General features: G+C 36.3%; 4 protein-coding genes across 4 annotated transcripts; all 4 read left to right on the plus strand.

Annotated features, from left to right (window-relative positions):
* Positions 1–1,507: 1,507 nt before the first annotated feature.
* Positions 1,508–2,394, plus strand: LOC106367172 (protein SPIRAL1-like 4). Its single transcript, XM_013806889.3, has 3 exons — positions 1,508–1,669; positions 1,766–2,040; positions 2,146–2,394. The coding sequence occupies exons 2-3, from the start codon at positions 1,804–1,806 to the stop codon at positions 2,227–2,229; spliced, it is 321 nt and encodes a 106-aa protein (XP_013662343.1). The 5' UTR covers positions 1,508–1,669; positions 1,766–1,803; the 3' UTR covers positions 2,230–2,394.
* A 758-nt stretch (positions 2,395–3,152) lies between these two features.
* LOC106367171 (COBRA-like protein 4) lies at positions 3,153–5,576 on the plus strand. The gene is made up of 6 exons (XM_013806888.3): positions 3,153–3,370; positions 3,445–3,524; positions 3,606–4,062; positions 4,532–4,679; positions 4,772–5,049; positions 5,144–5,576. Exons 1-6 carry the CDS (start codon positions 3,316–3,318, stop codon positions 5,428–5,430), a joined length of 1,305 nt encoding a protein of 434 aa, XP_013662342.1. The 5' UTR covers positions 3,153–3,315; the 3' UTR covers positions 5,431–5,576.
* A 534-nt stretch (positions 5,577–6,110) lies between these two features.
* LOC106367170 (solute carrier family 25 member 44) lies at positions 6,111–8,437 on the plus strand. The gene is made up of 6 exons (XM_013806887.3): positions 6,111–6,393; positions 6,758–7,139; positions 7,215–7,411; positions 7,542–7,689; positions 7,868–8,024; positions 8,133–8,437. Exons 1-6 carry the CDS (start codon positions 6,332–6,334, stop codon positions 8,156–8,158), a joined length of 972 nt encoding a protein of 323 aa, XP_013662341.1. The 5' UTR covers positions 6,111–6,331; the 3' UTR covers positions 8,159–8,437.
* A 2,432-nt stretch (positions 8,438–10,869) lies between these two features.
* Positions 10,870–13,008, plus strand: LOC106367169 (UDP-arabinopyranose mutase 2). Its single transcript, XM_013806886.3, has 3 exons — positions 10,870–11,301; positions 11,979–12,398; positions 12,471–13,008. Exons 1-3 carry the CDS (start codon positions 10,960–10,962, stop codon positions 12,798–12,800), a joined length of 1,092 nt encoding a protein of 363 aa, XP_013662340.1. The 5' UTR covers positions 10,870–10,959; the 3' UTR covers positions 12,801–13,008.
* The last annotated feature ends 1,507 nt before the right edge of the window (positions 13,009–14,515 follow it).

Genomic DNA, 14,515 nt, shown 5'->3' on the forward strand with positions numbered 1-14,515 from the left:
CTAAATCTTAATCATTACTATTATTATATTTACCATTTTGACTTTTAATCGTAAAAACATTGAAACTAATGTTTTATATTATCATTTTTATCATATAATATATAATCCAAAAAATCCGCGCTTTCCAAGCGCGGGTCAAAATCTAGTATTTCTTTTATAAGTGTAGCAAGGAAATTCAGATGTAAAAGTGAGGGTTCCATCAAGTATTTCACATGTCTATTGCCATGCTTCAACGTCACTTAGAGATAGATCTAAGTCAACGAGAAAATCTTGTCCGTATAGGATGATGATGTTCATTATCAAGATCATGATGATTATCGTACACTGTGATGGTCCCTGAAGTCATGGGCTCTCGCAGCCCCTTTCGAGTCCTGTGGCTGGTTACCTTCTTTGTCAGAGTTTTGGGAAACTTTTTTCTCTTTTTGGGTTTATTTATCCGAAACTAAAATGGAATAAAAGTAAGAAATTGAGGAAAAGTTGACAACAACATAAACTTTATCAACTTCAAATTTTATATTCCCTAATTCCTTAAGGTATATATATAGACAAAAACATAAAGAAAGAATAATGAGAAATGTAAGGAATAGCAGGCCAATAAAGTTAAAGAAGCTCAAAAGACCGTTGGGCTTACTTTTGTATGTTTTTAGTGTAGATGCCTGTCACTTTCTCTAGAGCCTTTAGCCCATTCCAACACTTCCAACATTTTTAGTAAATGCGTTCCAAAAAAAGTATTGAGAGGGAAGAAACCATGAGACCATTGTGAGATAAAATGACTGAGGGAGAAGATAACCAGTGAAGAAAATGGTGTTGGTGGGTTTATGGGGTATTCAAACAGATCCATTTGACCGTCCATCAGTGAGCAAAGTCGTTGAAATGTTAAGAGGGGAGTGACTCTAGAGGCTTTGCATGTTCATCCTAAGCCTCTCTTGGGTTCACCCACAATAACTGGTTTAAGAATCTATTGAAGAGATTTAAGAGACTTTAAGCTTCTAAACATCAAGCCAATTAGAGAGAGGAACTCTTTCACCTAGCCAAGATACTCTAAGCCTTTTCCAATATATTCTAGATGAAAGTCAATCTCCTTAAACTCATATTTGATATTTTTGATCTTTACCACTGTATACTTACCAATAAGACCTCACTGAACAACTTTTCAAATTTTCATTGCTAAAAATATTCGGAAGATGTCTATTTAGTTGTTGTTGTTTTGTTGGTCAACGTAGAATACATAATCACCACTTGCACATTCTGCTTCTTAGCTGTAAACTTCCATTAAGATATGCAAATAATGTGATGGACACAGAGATGTTAAAGGATAGACTAGCATAAGAAAATATACATGTTGCCTCTATAAGCTACCTAAAACGTAGACAACGTGGGTTGTCATTGTTATTCTGGAGATTCAAGCCTCTTTATATTCATATAAATCAATTAAATATTTAAACATAAACAAAAAAAAGGGTTAATAAACGGCTTTACGTGATGCACCAACGACCCCACACGTGCCTACCATAACTTCATGTCTTCCTCACCACCACACAATGTCTTACACGTGTTTATAAATACATATGTACATGTACGTATCTGTATCTCCTTGTTCCTCTGTTTCTCCCTCTGCCTTGACTTCCGCCTAATCGCAGAAGAAGAGGAAACAAAAACCAGAACACAGGTAAAACTAATGAAACGAATCTACTCTTGAGTGTTTCACAAGTATCCAAATATATTAAAGGTCTCTTTTTTTTAACCTAATGTTACGCATTGCTAGATCTTCGAGTATCGGCGCCGGAATTAGCTCGCCGGGAAATGGGGAAAGCTAGAGGAGTTAACAGCGGCGCTGGAGAGAGCTCGCTAGGTTACCTTTTTGGATCCGTTGAGTCTGTTTCCAAACCGAACATGCCCACCACCACAACACCAACCACCACCACCGGAGATAAAGCCAAGACGGAGGAGGCGGACAAGAAACAGATGTCGGCAGGTGTGAGAGGAAGCCCTAATAATTACATTAGAACAGAGGGACAAAACTGTGGCAACTTCCTCACGGTAATAATAATAGTAAAAAAATCTTTTGTGTTTTGTAAGAATTAGAATTCGAAAACTTAATTAAACAAGAAAATGTGTTTTTTTTATGTTGATTTTGAGAAACAGGAACGACCATCGACGAAGGTTCATGCAGCACCAGGTGGAGGATCTTCTCTGGGTTACTTGTTTGGATCTGGATCTGGCAAATGATTTGCTTCTGCAGCGTTGAAGAAAGTGTAAAAAAATTGTAACTTTATTTCATATCGTGGTGATCAATGTTATGTTCATGAGGATTGTTTTGGATTTGACCATTTTCTTATGTTCTTGCAAAAAGGATTTGTCTATCAATGGTTCAAAGCTAGAAACTTTCTTTAATTTAGACATCTGGAGAATGCGTTTCTATTGTTGCTAGTTAAAACATTCATTGGTTTAGACCTTTTGCTGCTGGATCTGAATCTTTTTTATCCAATATATGGTCTATGATAGAGTAAAGCTTTAGGATTGACCCTCTCATTGACTTATTTAACAGCTTTATGAAACTCACCTCTTTTTGGTTCTCTGTCTGGGACTACTTTAATACTTGTCTTGTCTGAACATGGTTGTTCTTCAAGTCAATAAAAAGTTGAATGAAAAGTTGGTAGATTCATCATAACCAGCTTCTTGGAAAGTTTCTGCTCCTTACAGTACAGAGTCTAGTGATCATAGATAAATTGAGAGCATTAGATCTTCTCATTTGTGAGACAATGATCAGTCTTCACTCTTGCAAAGAGAACTGTGGGTTGTATGCATATGCAACCAAAACAAGAACAGAATGAAAGATTAAGGATGATTCAAAAACGTCTAAATGGTATTTATGAAGGAAGTTGAATAATTAGTAACATTTGGACAAATGAAATAATTGCTTAGGAAGATAGTTATGGTAAAGTTAGGAGATATGTTTATCTCAGAAGATGACTCATTACCACTTTCCTTTTTGTCTTCAACCCCAAGTTACATTCTCACTTCTCATCTCTGAATCATTAGTGTTCAGTATCTTAAGATTTTAAAATCAGTTGAGATGTTGTGTTCGGACAAGAACACGTCACTTTCTGTTGCTGTTATACTATCATTCACCATAAACATTGCTTAAAGTTATGGGAAAACAAGAAAGTATAAATTTGTGGAATTGCCAATCTTCAGACCCAAAAGACTAATCAATTTAGCTTCTGTTTAAATCTACAAACACATCAATTTTCATATTCCTGAAGAAGAAACTGGGGTAAAGAAACACTACCAATAACCAAAAATTTACAGAAGATGAACCTCTTCTTCTGCTCCTGCTTCTTCTTCATGATCATCTTTAGCACATCATGTAAGTTCTAGATATTTTATTTTTACCCACATCAACTTATTTCTCTGATCCTCTGATCTTTTCTTTTCCACCAGCTGCTTATGATCCATTGGATCCTAATGGGAACATCACATTAAAATGGGACATCATGTCCTGGACAGCAGATGGTTATGTGGTAAGAACCCTCTCCGCGCTTGTGCACACTGTGTTTGAAACTTCACACAAACTCTCACCATCTCTATACATGCATTTACAGGCAACTGTAACTATGAACAACTTCCAAATCTACCGACACATACAAAACCCTGGCTGGACACTAGGCTGGGCATGGGCAAAGAAAGAAGTGATTTGGTCAATGGTTGGTGCACAGACAACAGAACAAGGAGACTGCTCCAAGTTCAAAGGAAATGTACCTCATTGCTGTAAGAAAATCCCTACAGTCGTTGATCTCTTGCCAGGTGTTCCTTACAATCAACAGTTCTCAAACTGTTGCAAAGGCGGTGTGGTTGGAGCTTGGGGTCAAGATCCATCATCTGCTGTATCGCAGTTTCAAGTTAGTGTTGGTTTGGCTGGAACTACGAACAAGACTGTTAAGCTTCCTAAGAACTTCACGTTGCTTGGTCCTGGGCCTGGTTACTCTTGCGGTCCTGCCAAAATAGTGCCGTCTACCGTTTTTCTCACTACTGACAAAAGGCGGAAGACACAAGCTTTGAGTAAGTAAAATTAAAAGAGTAAATCCAATGTTCAAAAATTTGTTAGAAATGTAGTTAATGAATTATTTTTGTTTATTATATATATTTATTTAACATATTTTAAGTTTTCTTTGTGTTTGACTAATAAATTTAAATTTGAAAAAGTATTTTGATGTACAAAAAATAATAAAAATAGAGAGAAAATATTTTTCACTTATTTATATACACACTAATGGTAAAGATTTTTTCTTTTGCACTAATGGTAAAGATATAATTAAATTAGTCATAATTGACTTTGAATTTACTTGATTTAACCAATTTAGACCAATTTAGATCGATTTAAAATGATTCAAATAGTCTAGACTGATTTAAACTGATTTGAACAACTTAAATTTAGTTTTTTTTAAGAATTGTTTATTTTACAATATTAGGTAAATAAAAAAAACATCACTGATCTGTAAACATCATCTCAATCTTATTGCCTATGCAGTGACATGGAATGTAACCTGCACATACTCACAGTTTCTAGCCAGAAAGCATCCAAGCTGTTGCGTCTCCTTCTCTTCTTTCTACAACGACACCATAACTCCTTGCCCTTCTTGTGCCTGTGGTTGCGAGAACAAAAAGAGCTGCGTCAAGTGAGCAGAAAGATAACACAAATCACTTTAAATACATACTCCTTTCTTAATCTTCTAAACTGATAAAAAAGCATCAATAACTTTGCTTGCAGGGCTGATTCTAAGATTCTAACCAAGAAAGGTCTCAACACACCGAGAAAAGACAACGCTCCTTTGCTACAATGCACACACCACATGTGCCCCGTTAGAGTTCACTGGCACGTTAAAACTAACTACAAAGACTATTGGCGTGTGAAGATAGCCATCACAAATTTCAATTACCGGATGAACCATACACTATGGACTTTAGCAGTTCAGCACCCAAATCTCAACAACGTGACTCAAGTTTTCAGCTTCGATTACAAATCAGTTGCTCCTTATGGATCCATAAGTAACTCTTCCTCTTTCTCTCTCTCTCTCTCGAACACTACAACTATTCAGCCAAACATTGAAAGACTGACACGTTATGATATCTGTTTGTGCAGATGATACAGGAATGTTCTTTGGAACTAAGTTTTACAATGATCTTTTGATGGAAGCTGGACCTTCGGGGAATGTTCAGTCAGAGGTGTTGCTGCAGAAAGATGAAAAGACATTTACTTTCAAGCAAGGATGGGCTTTTCCGAGGAAAGTTTACTTTAACGGCGATGAGTGTATGTTGCCTCCACCAGATGCGTACCCTTTTCTTCCTAACTCTGCACGAGGGAACTTGGCTTCTCTCTGGACAGTATCACTCACGGTGGTTCTTGTTGTGTTCATCTCAAGCTTGTGATTTGATCTGTACTTCTCAGAAACTGTATTTTTGGTTGGTATATTGGGTTTTCAGACAAAGATTTTTTTCAACATTCAGACAAAGATCAAAAACAGAGTTTTGTAAGTAAAAAAAAAAATGATTAAAGATGACGCCATCTATTTTAATGGTCAGTACTTCAAAAAGAAACATTTGACTGAGAAAAAGCAAAAGAACGAGAGGTTATAATAGTAATCCAATAACGTATTCAACAGGGCCACGATAAGCGCACTGTACCATTGGCCCAAATTAGGCCCATCCTAGTTTATATTCGCACGTGTATATTTTCCGCTGGTCCGAAAAGGCGAAAGGTCAAGAACCGCGTTTTGTTCGGGGGTCACCTTTTAGTTGGAAGATATAGTCTAATATAGTTATTTTAAAAAATATATATTTTAACATATGTTAATTTTAAAAAAATTCAACGTTAGAAAAGGGTAACTTTAACATAAGATCAGATACCTATTTATTAATTAGTCCATTGACTGAACAAAACTTTGTTGATATATTAAAAAGTTGCTCTGCTACAGCAAGTAAAACTGTAAAAAAATGTGTTTTGTAAAACATAGATAGACAGTTGTGACAGTTCGTACGGTGGCCCTTTGATTGGAATCTGAGGGAAGTTCGCGGTTTGACCAAACGCTGAAGTTGGGTTAAAACCGCGTCTGCGTTTTAAAATTCTCCTATGCGCGTGGAAAGTCCTGACGAATCCCAAAGTTAGTTGAATTTGCCTCCACGCAACAAATCTCTGATTAGAAATTACATTTCCGCCGTCATCGTCGTCGTCGTCGTCGTTCACAGATGTCTTCCTGAGTCGTAGGGGAGAGATCGGTTAATTTCGCCTCGCGCTCATTCATCCTCGCCGCCCCCCGCATCGGAGAAAGTCATGAACACGCCGCCGAGTCCTCGCGTCGCGCCTTTTGTACAGACGGAGATTAACTGGGACAAGTACGTTTCCCTCTTTCCCCGTATAAATCGATCCGAAATTGTGTAATTGTCTCGATCCAGATTCTCTCGTGTGATTGCTTCTTTGCGTGAAAAATGCAATCGAGAAGCTCTATTTCAGATTCTTCACCTATTCATTCACCTGTTTGTTCTCTCGTGTTGAATCATAACATACAAAGAAGTTGTTAATAGAACAAATCATCCGTTTCGATTTAATTGTTTTTGTAGGGAAAAAACATTCGTTTCAAAATAAGTGTTTTCAATACAAAATTTATTAATAAGATTCTCCGCTTCATATTTCTATTGATTGAAATATGGTTAGGTGTATACGACAATTAAATATTGGTGCTGTTCCATTTACTTTCAGGCTTGACAAGAAGAGGTTTTACGTGGTTGGAGCTGGACTCTTCACTGGCGTTACAGTAGCTCTCTACCCTGTCTCTGTTGTCAAAACACGCCTTCAAGTCGCTTCCAAAGACGTTGCTGAGAGAAGCGCTTTCTCTGTGGTCAAAGGGATTCTCAAGAACGACGGTGTTCCTGGTCTCTACCGAGGCTTCGGCACTGTTATCACAGGTGCAGTACCTGCGAGGATCATATTCCTAACTGCTCTGGAGACCACGAAGATCTCGGCTTTTAAGTTGGTTGCGCCTTTCGAGTTTAGTGAACCTACGCAAGCTGCTATTGCTAATGGCATGGCGGGGATGACCGCGTCTCTTTTCTCGCAGGCCGTGTTTGTTCCTATTGATGTTGTAAGTATTGGGACACCCCACAAGTACTGCTTTTGTGGTAAATGTTAAAGCTAATGTTTTTATGTTTTGCTGCAGGTTAGCCAGAAGTTGATGGTGCAAGGATACTCAGGTCATGCTACGTATACTGGTGGTATTGATGTTGCCACGAAAATCATCAAGTCGTATGGCGTGAGGGGGTTATACAGAGGGTTTGGCTTGTCTGTTATGACTTATTCTCCTTCGAGTGCTGCTTGGTGGGCTAGCTATGGATCAAGTCAGCGTGTTATCTGGAGGTTAGACATGAACTTTGTAGTATATTGATGATGGTTTTCATTTTAGTTTGACTGCAAGAACTTGGTTTTTCGATTTGCTACAAAAGCTATTTTTGTTTCACTGAACTAATGTCTGCTACTGTTTGGGCAGACTCTTAGGCTATGGTAGTGACTCGGAGGCTACTGTTCCTCCTAGCCAGTCAAAAATAGTTCTTGTCCAGGCTTTGGGAGGAATCATCGCCGGTGCAACAGCATCCTCGATCACAACGCCATTGGATACAATCAAAACGCGACTGCAGGTATTAACTATTGCCTTTCATAATCAAAAAACGTGATTTCATAATGAGTTTGTTTAGCTCTCATGAATGTAAGCAAGCTCTCGGGTCTCTGATGTTCTGGTTCTCAGTGAGAGAACTGCGGTTATTGCAACATATATATCGAAACTACAATAATCAACCTGAATAAATATATATTCAGGTAATGGGACACCAAGAAAACAGACCTTCAGCGAAACAAGTGGTGAAGGATCTGATCGCACAAGATGGGTGGAAAGGATTCTATAGGGGTTTGGGTCCAAGATTCTTCAGCATGTCCGCTTGGGGAACGTCCATGATATTGACTTACGAATATCTAAGTAATATACCTTTCCTTTATACCCAAGTATATCATTCGAGATTCTTCTTTTGACAATGCTTACTGCTGCTTCTCTGACATATTCATTCTTACTTGAATTTTTTTCCAGAGCGTCTGTGTGCAGTAGAAGATTAGAGAAAGCCTCACTACTGTTCGTTGGTTCTTCTCCTTAAGACTAACTCGAATAGTACGCATAAACCCGATTCAATTCTCGGTTATTTGGGAGCTTCCGTGTTTGACAATCGGACCATTCTTTCAGTCTGAGTTCCGTTATTGTAATCATTCTTTCAACTCTGCGTATTTGAGTTCTTTCTTACAGCAGAAGAAATTCTAGATCATGGTCTTCTGCTTTGAGTTAAGAAGCTTCACAACTTTGAATATAGCACTATAATAATAAAATCCCATTTGCGAACAGTTTCAACCAAATATTATAATAATCATTAACATAGTATGTGTGTGTGTGTGGCTGTGTTGTCATACCATCCAAAACTGAGTCTCGTTTTGCTTATAATTGCTTCTCGTTTACACCACCGTCGTCACAATCGTTATCATTATCAAGCACATTTTACCATAACCATTCTTTTGCTGCTACATCGTCCTGATTCATGAGTTATCAATTACTACATTCGTTCTGGAAAATAAGACGTTTAGAGCATTTCACATAGATTAAAAAACAATAAATACATTTTCTTTCTAAGCATTTGTGATTAATGTTTTCTTTATTTATACACCTAGAATGATCGGAATATTTGTTTTTCTTTTTTTTAAGTAGTTGCACTTAATTATTTTGCATATTTCTTCTTAACTGTTCACATTCTTTGAAAAATGAATGTAATTTACTAGAAACCATTGCACTTAATATGATTCGAACATGGAGACAAAATTAATTTCTTTGCAAAACAAAAGTTTTAGAGTGAAACCAAAACTAATTCTTTTGCAAAACAATTTTTTTGGAATTGAGCCAAAACTATTTCTTTGGTTTTCTATTTGTGCTTTTGAAACAACAAAAAAAGCTTGAAAATAAAAAGAAGTTACCAAAAATATTTTTATTTTTTTTTTTTGGTAAAAAAAAAGGTGTTTTCACCTTTTTGCCGGGAACCCAAGCAATGTAAATAGTCCCTCCCAGCACGAATCGAACCCGGGTGGCGGAAGTTACAGCCGCAACCCCTTTACCAAAAATATTTGTCTTTACCAAAAAAACATTTAAGTAAGTCATCCTCAATATCAAATGCAAATTAACTGAATTATTTTTTTATAGAAAATATCATTAATGATATTACACAAAATCTTTCTTAGTGGAACAAAGAAAAAATTCAAAATGTCATACTTTCCAGAACGGATGTAGTATCATTAATGTTGTTTTTTTAATAAAAATTAACTCATTTAATTTGCAATTGATATGTAGGATGACTTTCTAAAACAAAAGCAAATCAGAATAGAATCAAATATATAAGAATGCATAATTAATATTAAACTAAAAATTATACACGGCATCACCTACGTGCATGTACTCTCGTTTATAATTGTTACGTGAATTATGCAATAATCATAGACACGAGTCCACGACGTGCATCGACGAGCGGTCCACAACCACAACGTAAGGATTACGGTACACGTCGTTAGGATTACGCTTCAACTTTTATCAAAAAAATGTTTTTTAATTATATATGTTTAGAATGAATGAGAATATGTTTGACAAATTAAAAATTACGGGAAATTTATGATTCGAATCTAAATCAAACCAATAAAGAATTATTGATTATGTACCTTTTCGTTGACAATTTTGATTTATGTCCCTGTACTTTTTTTTTTTTTTTTTTTTTTTTTTTTTTTGGTAAACATGTTAAGAATTATGTCCCTGTACTTGTTACACTACACTTGTACATTATGAATATATACGAACTTTAACTCAAATGGAAGTTAAAATGTTGAACAATTTAAGATGGCACGCCACCATATATATCGCCACACTCGCCCCACATGCAGTCATGCACTATTCCTTCGTTACATAGCAAAGTAAAGCAGAGCATTTATCAAGTTGTCAGTTTACATTTTCATTTTAATTGTTTTTAGTTGTGTACTTGTGTTATAAGACTGAAACCTTCTTTTGCAACCTAAATACAGTCATTACATTGAAGTCAACAAATTTTTTTTATTGTTCAGCTTCTTAGAGCTACGTTCATTTGATTAGCGCAAACGTTTGTAATTCTAAACAAAATACACTTACATACGAATTAATTTGGTAGCAAATGTAGTTCAACTTTTCAATGCATTATATTAAATGCTTCACGGCCCTTCACCGTTTTAATTTTCAACAATAAGTTTCTAAATATTAAAACCCAAATTAAACTGAAACAACAATTCAAATCTGAAATTAAATGACGGAAAAATTAAATGAAACCAAATTTTGTACTAGCCTTGATTAATTTTACAAGTTAATAATATACTGAAATTTAATTTCAGTTTAGAAAACTAAAAATTGTGATTTAACACTAAACTACAATGGATTAATAAACACACATACATACATTCACCCTTGAAATCTGATAATTAACCTTTTTTGTCAACTAGGAAATAAAATTTCTCAGATTCTCTTCTAATTGTTCTTGATATCATAACATATTAGCTTAATAATTATCTATAAATAATTTATGATAATACCAATATAGTTGACAAAAAAAAACTTAATCACCAAGATTATTACAAAACCGAACTTTAAGGTCATCAAAAGACGGAACAAGAACTTTACAACCCTATCGCTTTTATGACTGGGACACTACGAAACGAGTCTTAATCCAACACGTGTCGAATAGATCTGTATAAATCACAGACACCAGTTTCATTCAATCTATAGTTTCAAAATCTCAAAAAATAAAAACAAAACACATCTAAAATCCACCGACGCGATCCGATCTCATCTCTCTCCCCTTTGAACCATGGTTGACCCGGCGAACACCGTCGGACTCCCGGTGAACCCGACGCCGTTGCTGAAAGACGAGCTCGACATCGTCATTCCCACCATCCGTAACCTCGACTTCCTCGAGATGTGGAGGCCTTTTCTCCAGCCGTACCATCTGATCATCGTCCAGGACGGAGATCCAACGAAGAAGATTCACGTTCCCGAAGGCTACGACTACGAGCTCTACAACAGGAACGACATTAACCGAGTCCTCGGACCTAAAGCCTCTTGCATCTCGTTTAAGGACTCTGCTTGTAGGTGCTTTGGGTACATGGTGTCTAAGAAGAAGTATATCTTCACCATTGATGATGATTGCTTCGTAAGTTTTCGAATCTTTTTGGTGTAGAAGATCTAAGTAATTAATTCACTAGATGTTGTCGGATCTTAGGTTTAGGATGATCCTTGTCTGATTAGTTAGGTTGATTGTGCAATTCATTGTTTTATTGCAATGTAGCTTACTCGCCAGTTGGTTAATTGAGTTAGCGAAATATTTATTTTATTTTATATATTTTATATTTATATTAGATATTTTATTTTTTATTTAATTATTAAATTATTTTAATGAATTATAAAATTTAGATATACAAAAAGAAAGAAATTAGACCAGTTTTTGGATTTGATTTAAGATATCTAGATTAATTTATATTGTTTTAAACGGATTTAAATTGTTTTTAACCGATATAGAACGGTTTAAACCGATTTAATGGCATAAATTTGCGCCAAGCTGTCTAGACCAATATTTTTAGAACATTGTTAATGTATCCCATTGATAAATCTTCATCTGTTTCCAATTGTATTACCAAACATGATCTCTGATGAGTTGACTACGTTGCTGTCGATATGATCTCTGTGTCTGAAACTTTATATTTTCTCACGTTCTGTTTTTTTTTTGTCTTTTTTTATGAGGTCTTGTGGAGAATTAATGGCTAGAGATGTAGTTGTTTGCCACTTGTCTCGTTCATGCATTTTCATTGATGTGTGTGTATTGTATTATAGGTTGCTAAGGACCCATCAGGGAAAGCAGTGAACGCACTTGAGCAACACATCAAGAACCTTCTCTGTCCATCGACTCCTTTGTTCTTCAACACCTTGTACGATCCTTACCGTGAAGGAGCTGACTTCGTCCGTGGATACCCTTTCAGTCTACGTGAGGGTGTAACCACTGCTGTTTCCCATGGACTCTGGCTCAACATCCCTGACTACGATGCTCCCACCCAACTCGTCAAGCCTAAGGAGAGGAACACTAGGTATGTGGATGCTGTCATGACCATCCCAAAGGGAACACTCTTCCCAATGTGCGGTATGAACTTGGCTTTCGACCGTGACTTGATTGGACCAGCTATGTACTTTGGTCTCATGGGTGATGGTCAGCCTATTGGTCGCTACGACGATATGTGGGCTGGTTGGTGCATCAAGGTAACTAACTCACTACTAGAACTCAAACCATCTTAATGAATGTTAATGAAGCACATGATCTTTTTGTAATAGGTGATCTGTGACCACTTGGGCTTGGGAGTGAAGACCGGTTTGCCATACATTTACCACAGCAAAGCGAGCAACCCGTTTGTGAACCTGAAGAAGGAATACAAGGGAATCTTCTGGCAGGAGGAGATTATTCCTTTCTTCCAGAACGCAAAGCTATCTAAGGAAGCAACCACTGTTCAGCAGTGCTACATTGAGCTCTCAAAGATGGTCAAGGAGAAGCTGAGTTCCTTAGACCCGTACTTTGACAAGCTTGCAGATGCCATGGTGACATGGATTGAAGCTTGGGATGAGCTTAACCCAACAGCTGCTGCTGCAGCTAATGGCAAAGCTTGAGCAAACTAAAGAAACCGCCACAGTTTTGGTTACTTATTTCTTTAGCTCAAGTTATCTTTTACGTTTCAGTTTCGGATTTTAAGAACTCACTTATGAGTAGTTGACACTTATCATTATCATTGCCTTCTCATGTCCACTAAGTTTATTTATAAACCAGTGGTGGATTTTATGTTTTCTTTGTTTCATTAATAAAAGGCTTTTCCCATTACAGATAGTCTCCTATTTATTTAACCAGAGAAATTTTATAATTGAGATATGTTTATTTCTAATGTGTTCCTCTTTTTTATAGAAATTTTCTTATTAAGCATTTTTTTAATATATCCAAATTTTATTTAAAACTAACATTTTTTGTTCATGAAATTTGAAAATTAGTTTTATTAATTTTAGTTTTTGCGATACTTTCACAAAGTTATGATATTATTTAAATTAGATATTTTAGATTATCATGTAATTAAAAATGTGTCTATATGTATTAAAGTTGTATTTCTCTAAATATATATTTATTTAATATAATTTTAAAAAGTAAAAGAATTGAGGAACGATTTTGAAGATATATTTTATCATAATTATAAAATGCAACTGAAATATAAAATATATATTTTTAGAAACAAATGTTTTTTACATAACAATACCGTGGGCATGTTTAGGGTTTCTTTCAAAACGTTTGCCTCCCTATTTATAGTGTTACCACTCCTTGGGAAAGAGCAAAGAGAGTAGACAGACATTTAGGGTTTGGAAACAGTCATGATGGTCACATGCAGCAAAAAGAAGAAATTGAAGAAGTGTAGAAAGAGTAACTCTGATGAAATCCCTCAACACGGAGATTATCAGGAGATTGCCTGCGAAATCGGTAGCTAGGTTTCTTCTAGTATCCAAGTCATGCATGGGCAAATCTCATCACCAATAGAGATTTCATCAAATCATTCGAGACCAGGTCTTGTTCGTCTCAGCCTCGTCTCCTAGTCTGTTTCATTGGTCGAACGAAACCATGCAAACGCCAATATTGCTACTTCTTCTCGTCGTCTTCGTCATCAACGACTTTTCTGTCACGTGTTAAATGTCCCCGTGAAGATCCTGAATGCTTTCCCTGCCTTCCTCATTATGCTAACGGCTTGATAAGGCTTGGATATGGCGAAAAGAAACTCATATGTAACCCTAGCACCGGTAAGTCCATAGATTTACCAAAGGTCAAAAACATCATGAGCGTCTCCAAAAGTTTGTTCGGGTATGATCCAGTTAATGATGAGTACAAAATATTATGCATGACGAAAAAATCGCCTGACGGTATTATAAACCCCATTCACGATATGAATATCAAGTACTCACATTGGGAGCTGATGAACAGTCTTCATGGAGAACAATAGAATGTAGCATTCCACACCGTTATTGCTGTAACGCTTATGTGTGCATAGATGGTGTTGTTTACTTTGTTGCCAAAACAGGCGCTGAGTACTTGTGCTTGATGAAATTCGATTTGAGGTATGAAAAGTGGGATCTTCTTACTAGGTTATCCTCAGACATGTCACGTCTAGGTGAAGATTGCACTCTGATAAACTATGAGGGGAAAGTAGCCATAACCACTACTAATACCAGCGGAGATACCTTTAATGTGTGGGTTATAGATCAGGCTGCCCGAGAACCTGGATGGTTGAAGAAAAGTTTTAGTATTGAATCTTGGAAATTTTTATCTAAGTTAAGCATATATGGCTCTACTC

The sequence above is a fragment of the Brassica napus genome, chromosome A2 (genome assembly GCF_020379485.1).
Source record: "Brassica napus cultivar Da-Ae chromosome A2, Da-Ae, whole genome shotgun sequence".
NCBI lineage: Eukaryota > Viridiplantae > Streptophyta > Magnoliopsida > Brassicales > Brassicaceae > Brassica > Brassica napus.

Excerpts from the sequence above, each read along its gene's own strand:
- LOC106367169 (XM_013806886.3), top strand. The coding sequence starts at position 10,960 with ATGGTTGACCCGGCGAACACCGTCGGACTCCCGGTGAACCCGACGCCG. Across the intron at positions 11,302-11,978 it reads CCATTGATGATGATTGCTTC|GTTGCTAAGGACCCATCAGG; the intron begins GTAAGTTTTCGA and ends ATTGTATTATAG. Across the intron at positions 12,399-12,470 it reads GGGCTGGTTGGTGCATCAAG|GTGATCTGTGACCACTTGGG; the intron begins GTAACTAACTCA and ends TTTTTGTAATAG.
- LOC106367170 (XM_013806887.3), top strand. The coding sequence starts at position 6,332 with ATGAACACGCCGCCGAGTCCTCGCGTCGCGCCTTTTGTACAGACGGAG. Across the intron at positions 7,690-7,867 it reads CAATCAAAACGCGACTGCAG|GTAATGGGACACCAAGAAAA; the intron begins GTATTAACTATT and ends ATATATATTCAG. Across the intron at positions 8,025-8,132 it reads ATTGACTTACGAATATCTAA|AGCGTCTGTGTGCAGTAGAA; the intron begins GTAATATACCTT and ends ATTTTTTTCCAG.
- LOC106367172 (XM_013806889.3), top strand. The coding sequence starts at position 1,804 with ATGGGGAAAGCTAGAGGAGTTAACAGCGGCGCTGGAGAGAGCTCGCTA. Across the intron at positions 2,041-2,145 it reads ACTGTGGCAACTTCCTCACG|GAACGACCATCGACGAAGGT; the intron begins GTAATAATAATA and ends TTTGAGAAACAG.
- LOC106367171 (XM_013806888.3), top strand. The coding sequence starts at position 3,316 with ATGAACCTCTTCTTCTGCTCCTGCTTCTTCTTCATGATCATCTTTAGC. Across the intron at positions 3,525-3,605 it reads GGACAGCAGATGGTTATGTG|GCAACTGTAACTATGAACAA; the intron begins GTAAGAACCCTC and ends ATGCATTTACAG. Across the intron at positions 4,063-4,531 it reads GCGGAAGACACAAGCTTTGA|TGACATGGAATGTAACCTGC; the intron begins GTAAGTAAAATT and ends TTGCCTATGCAG.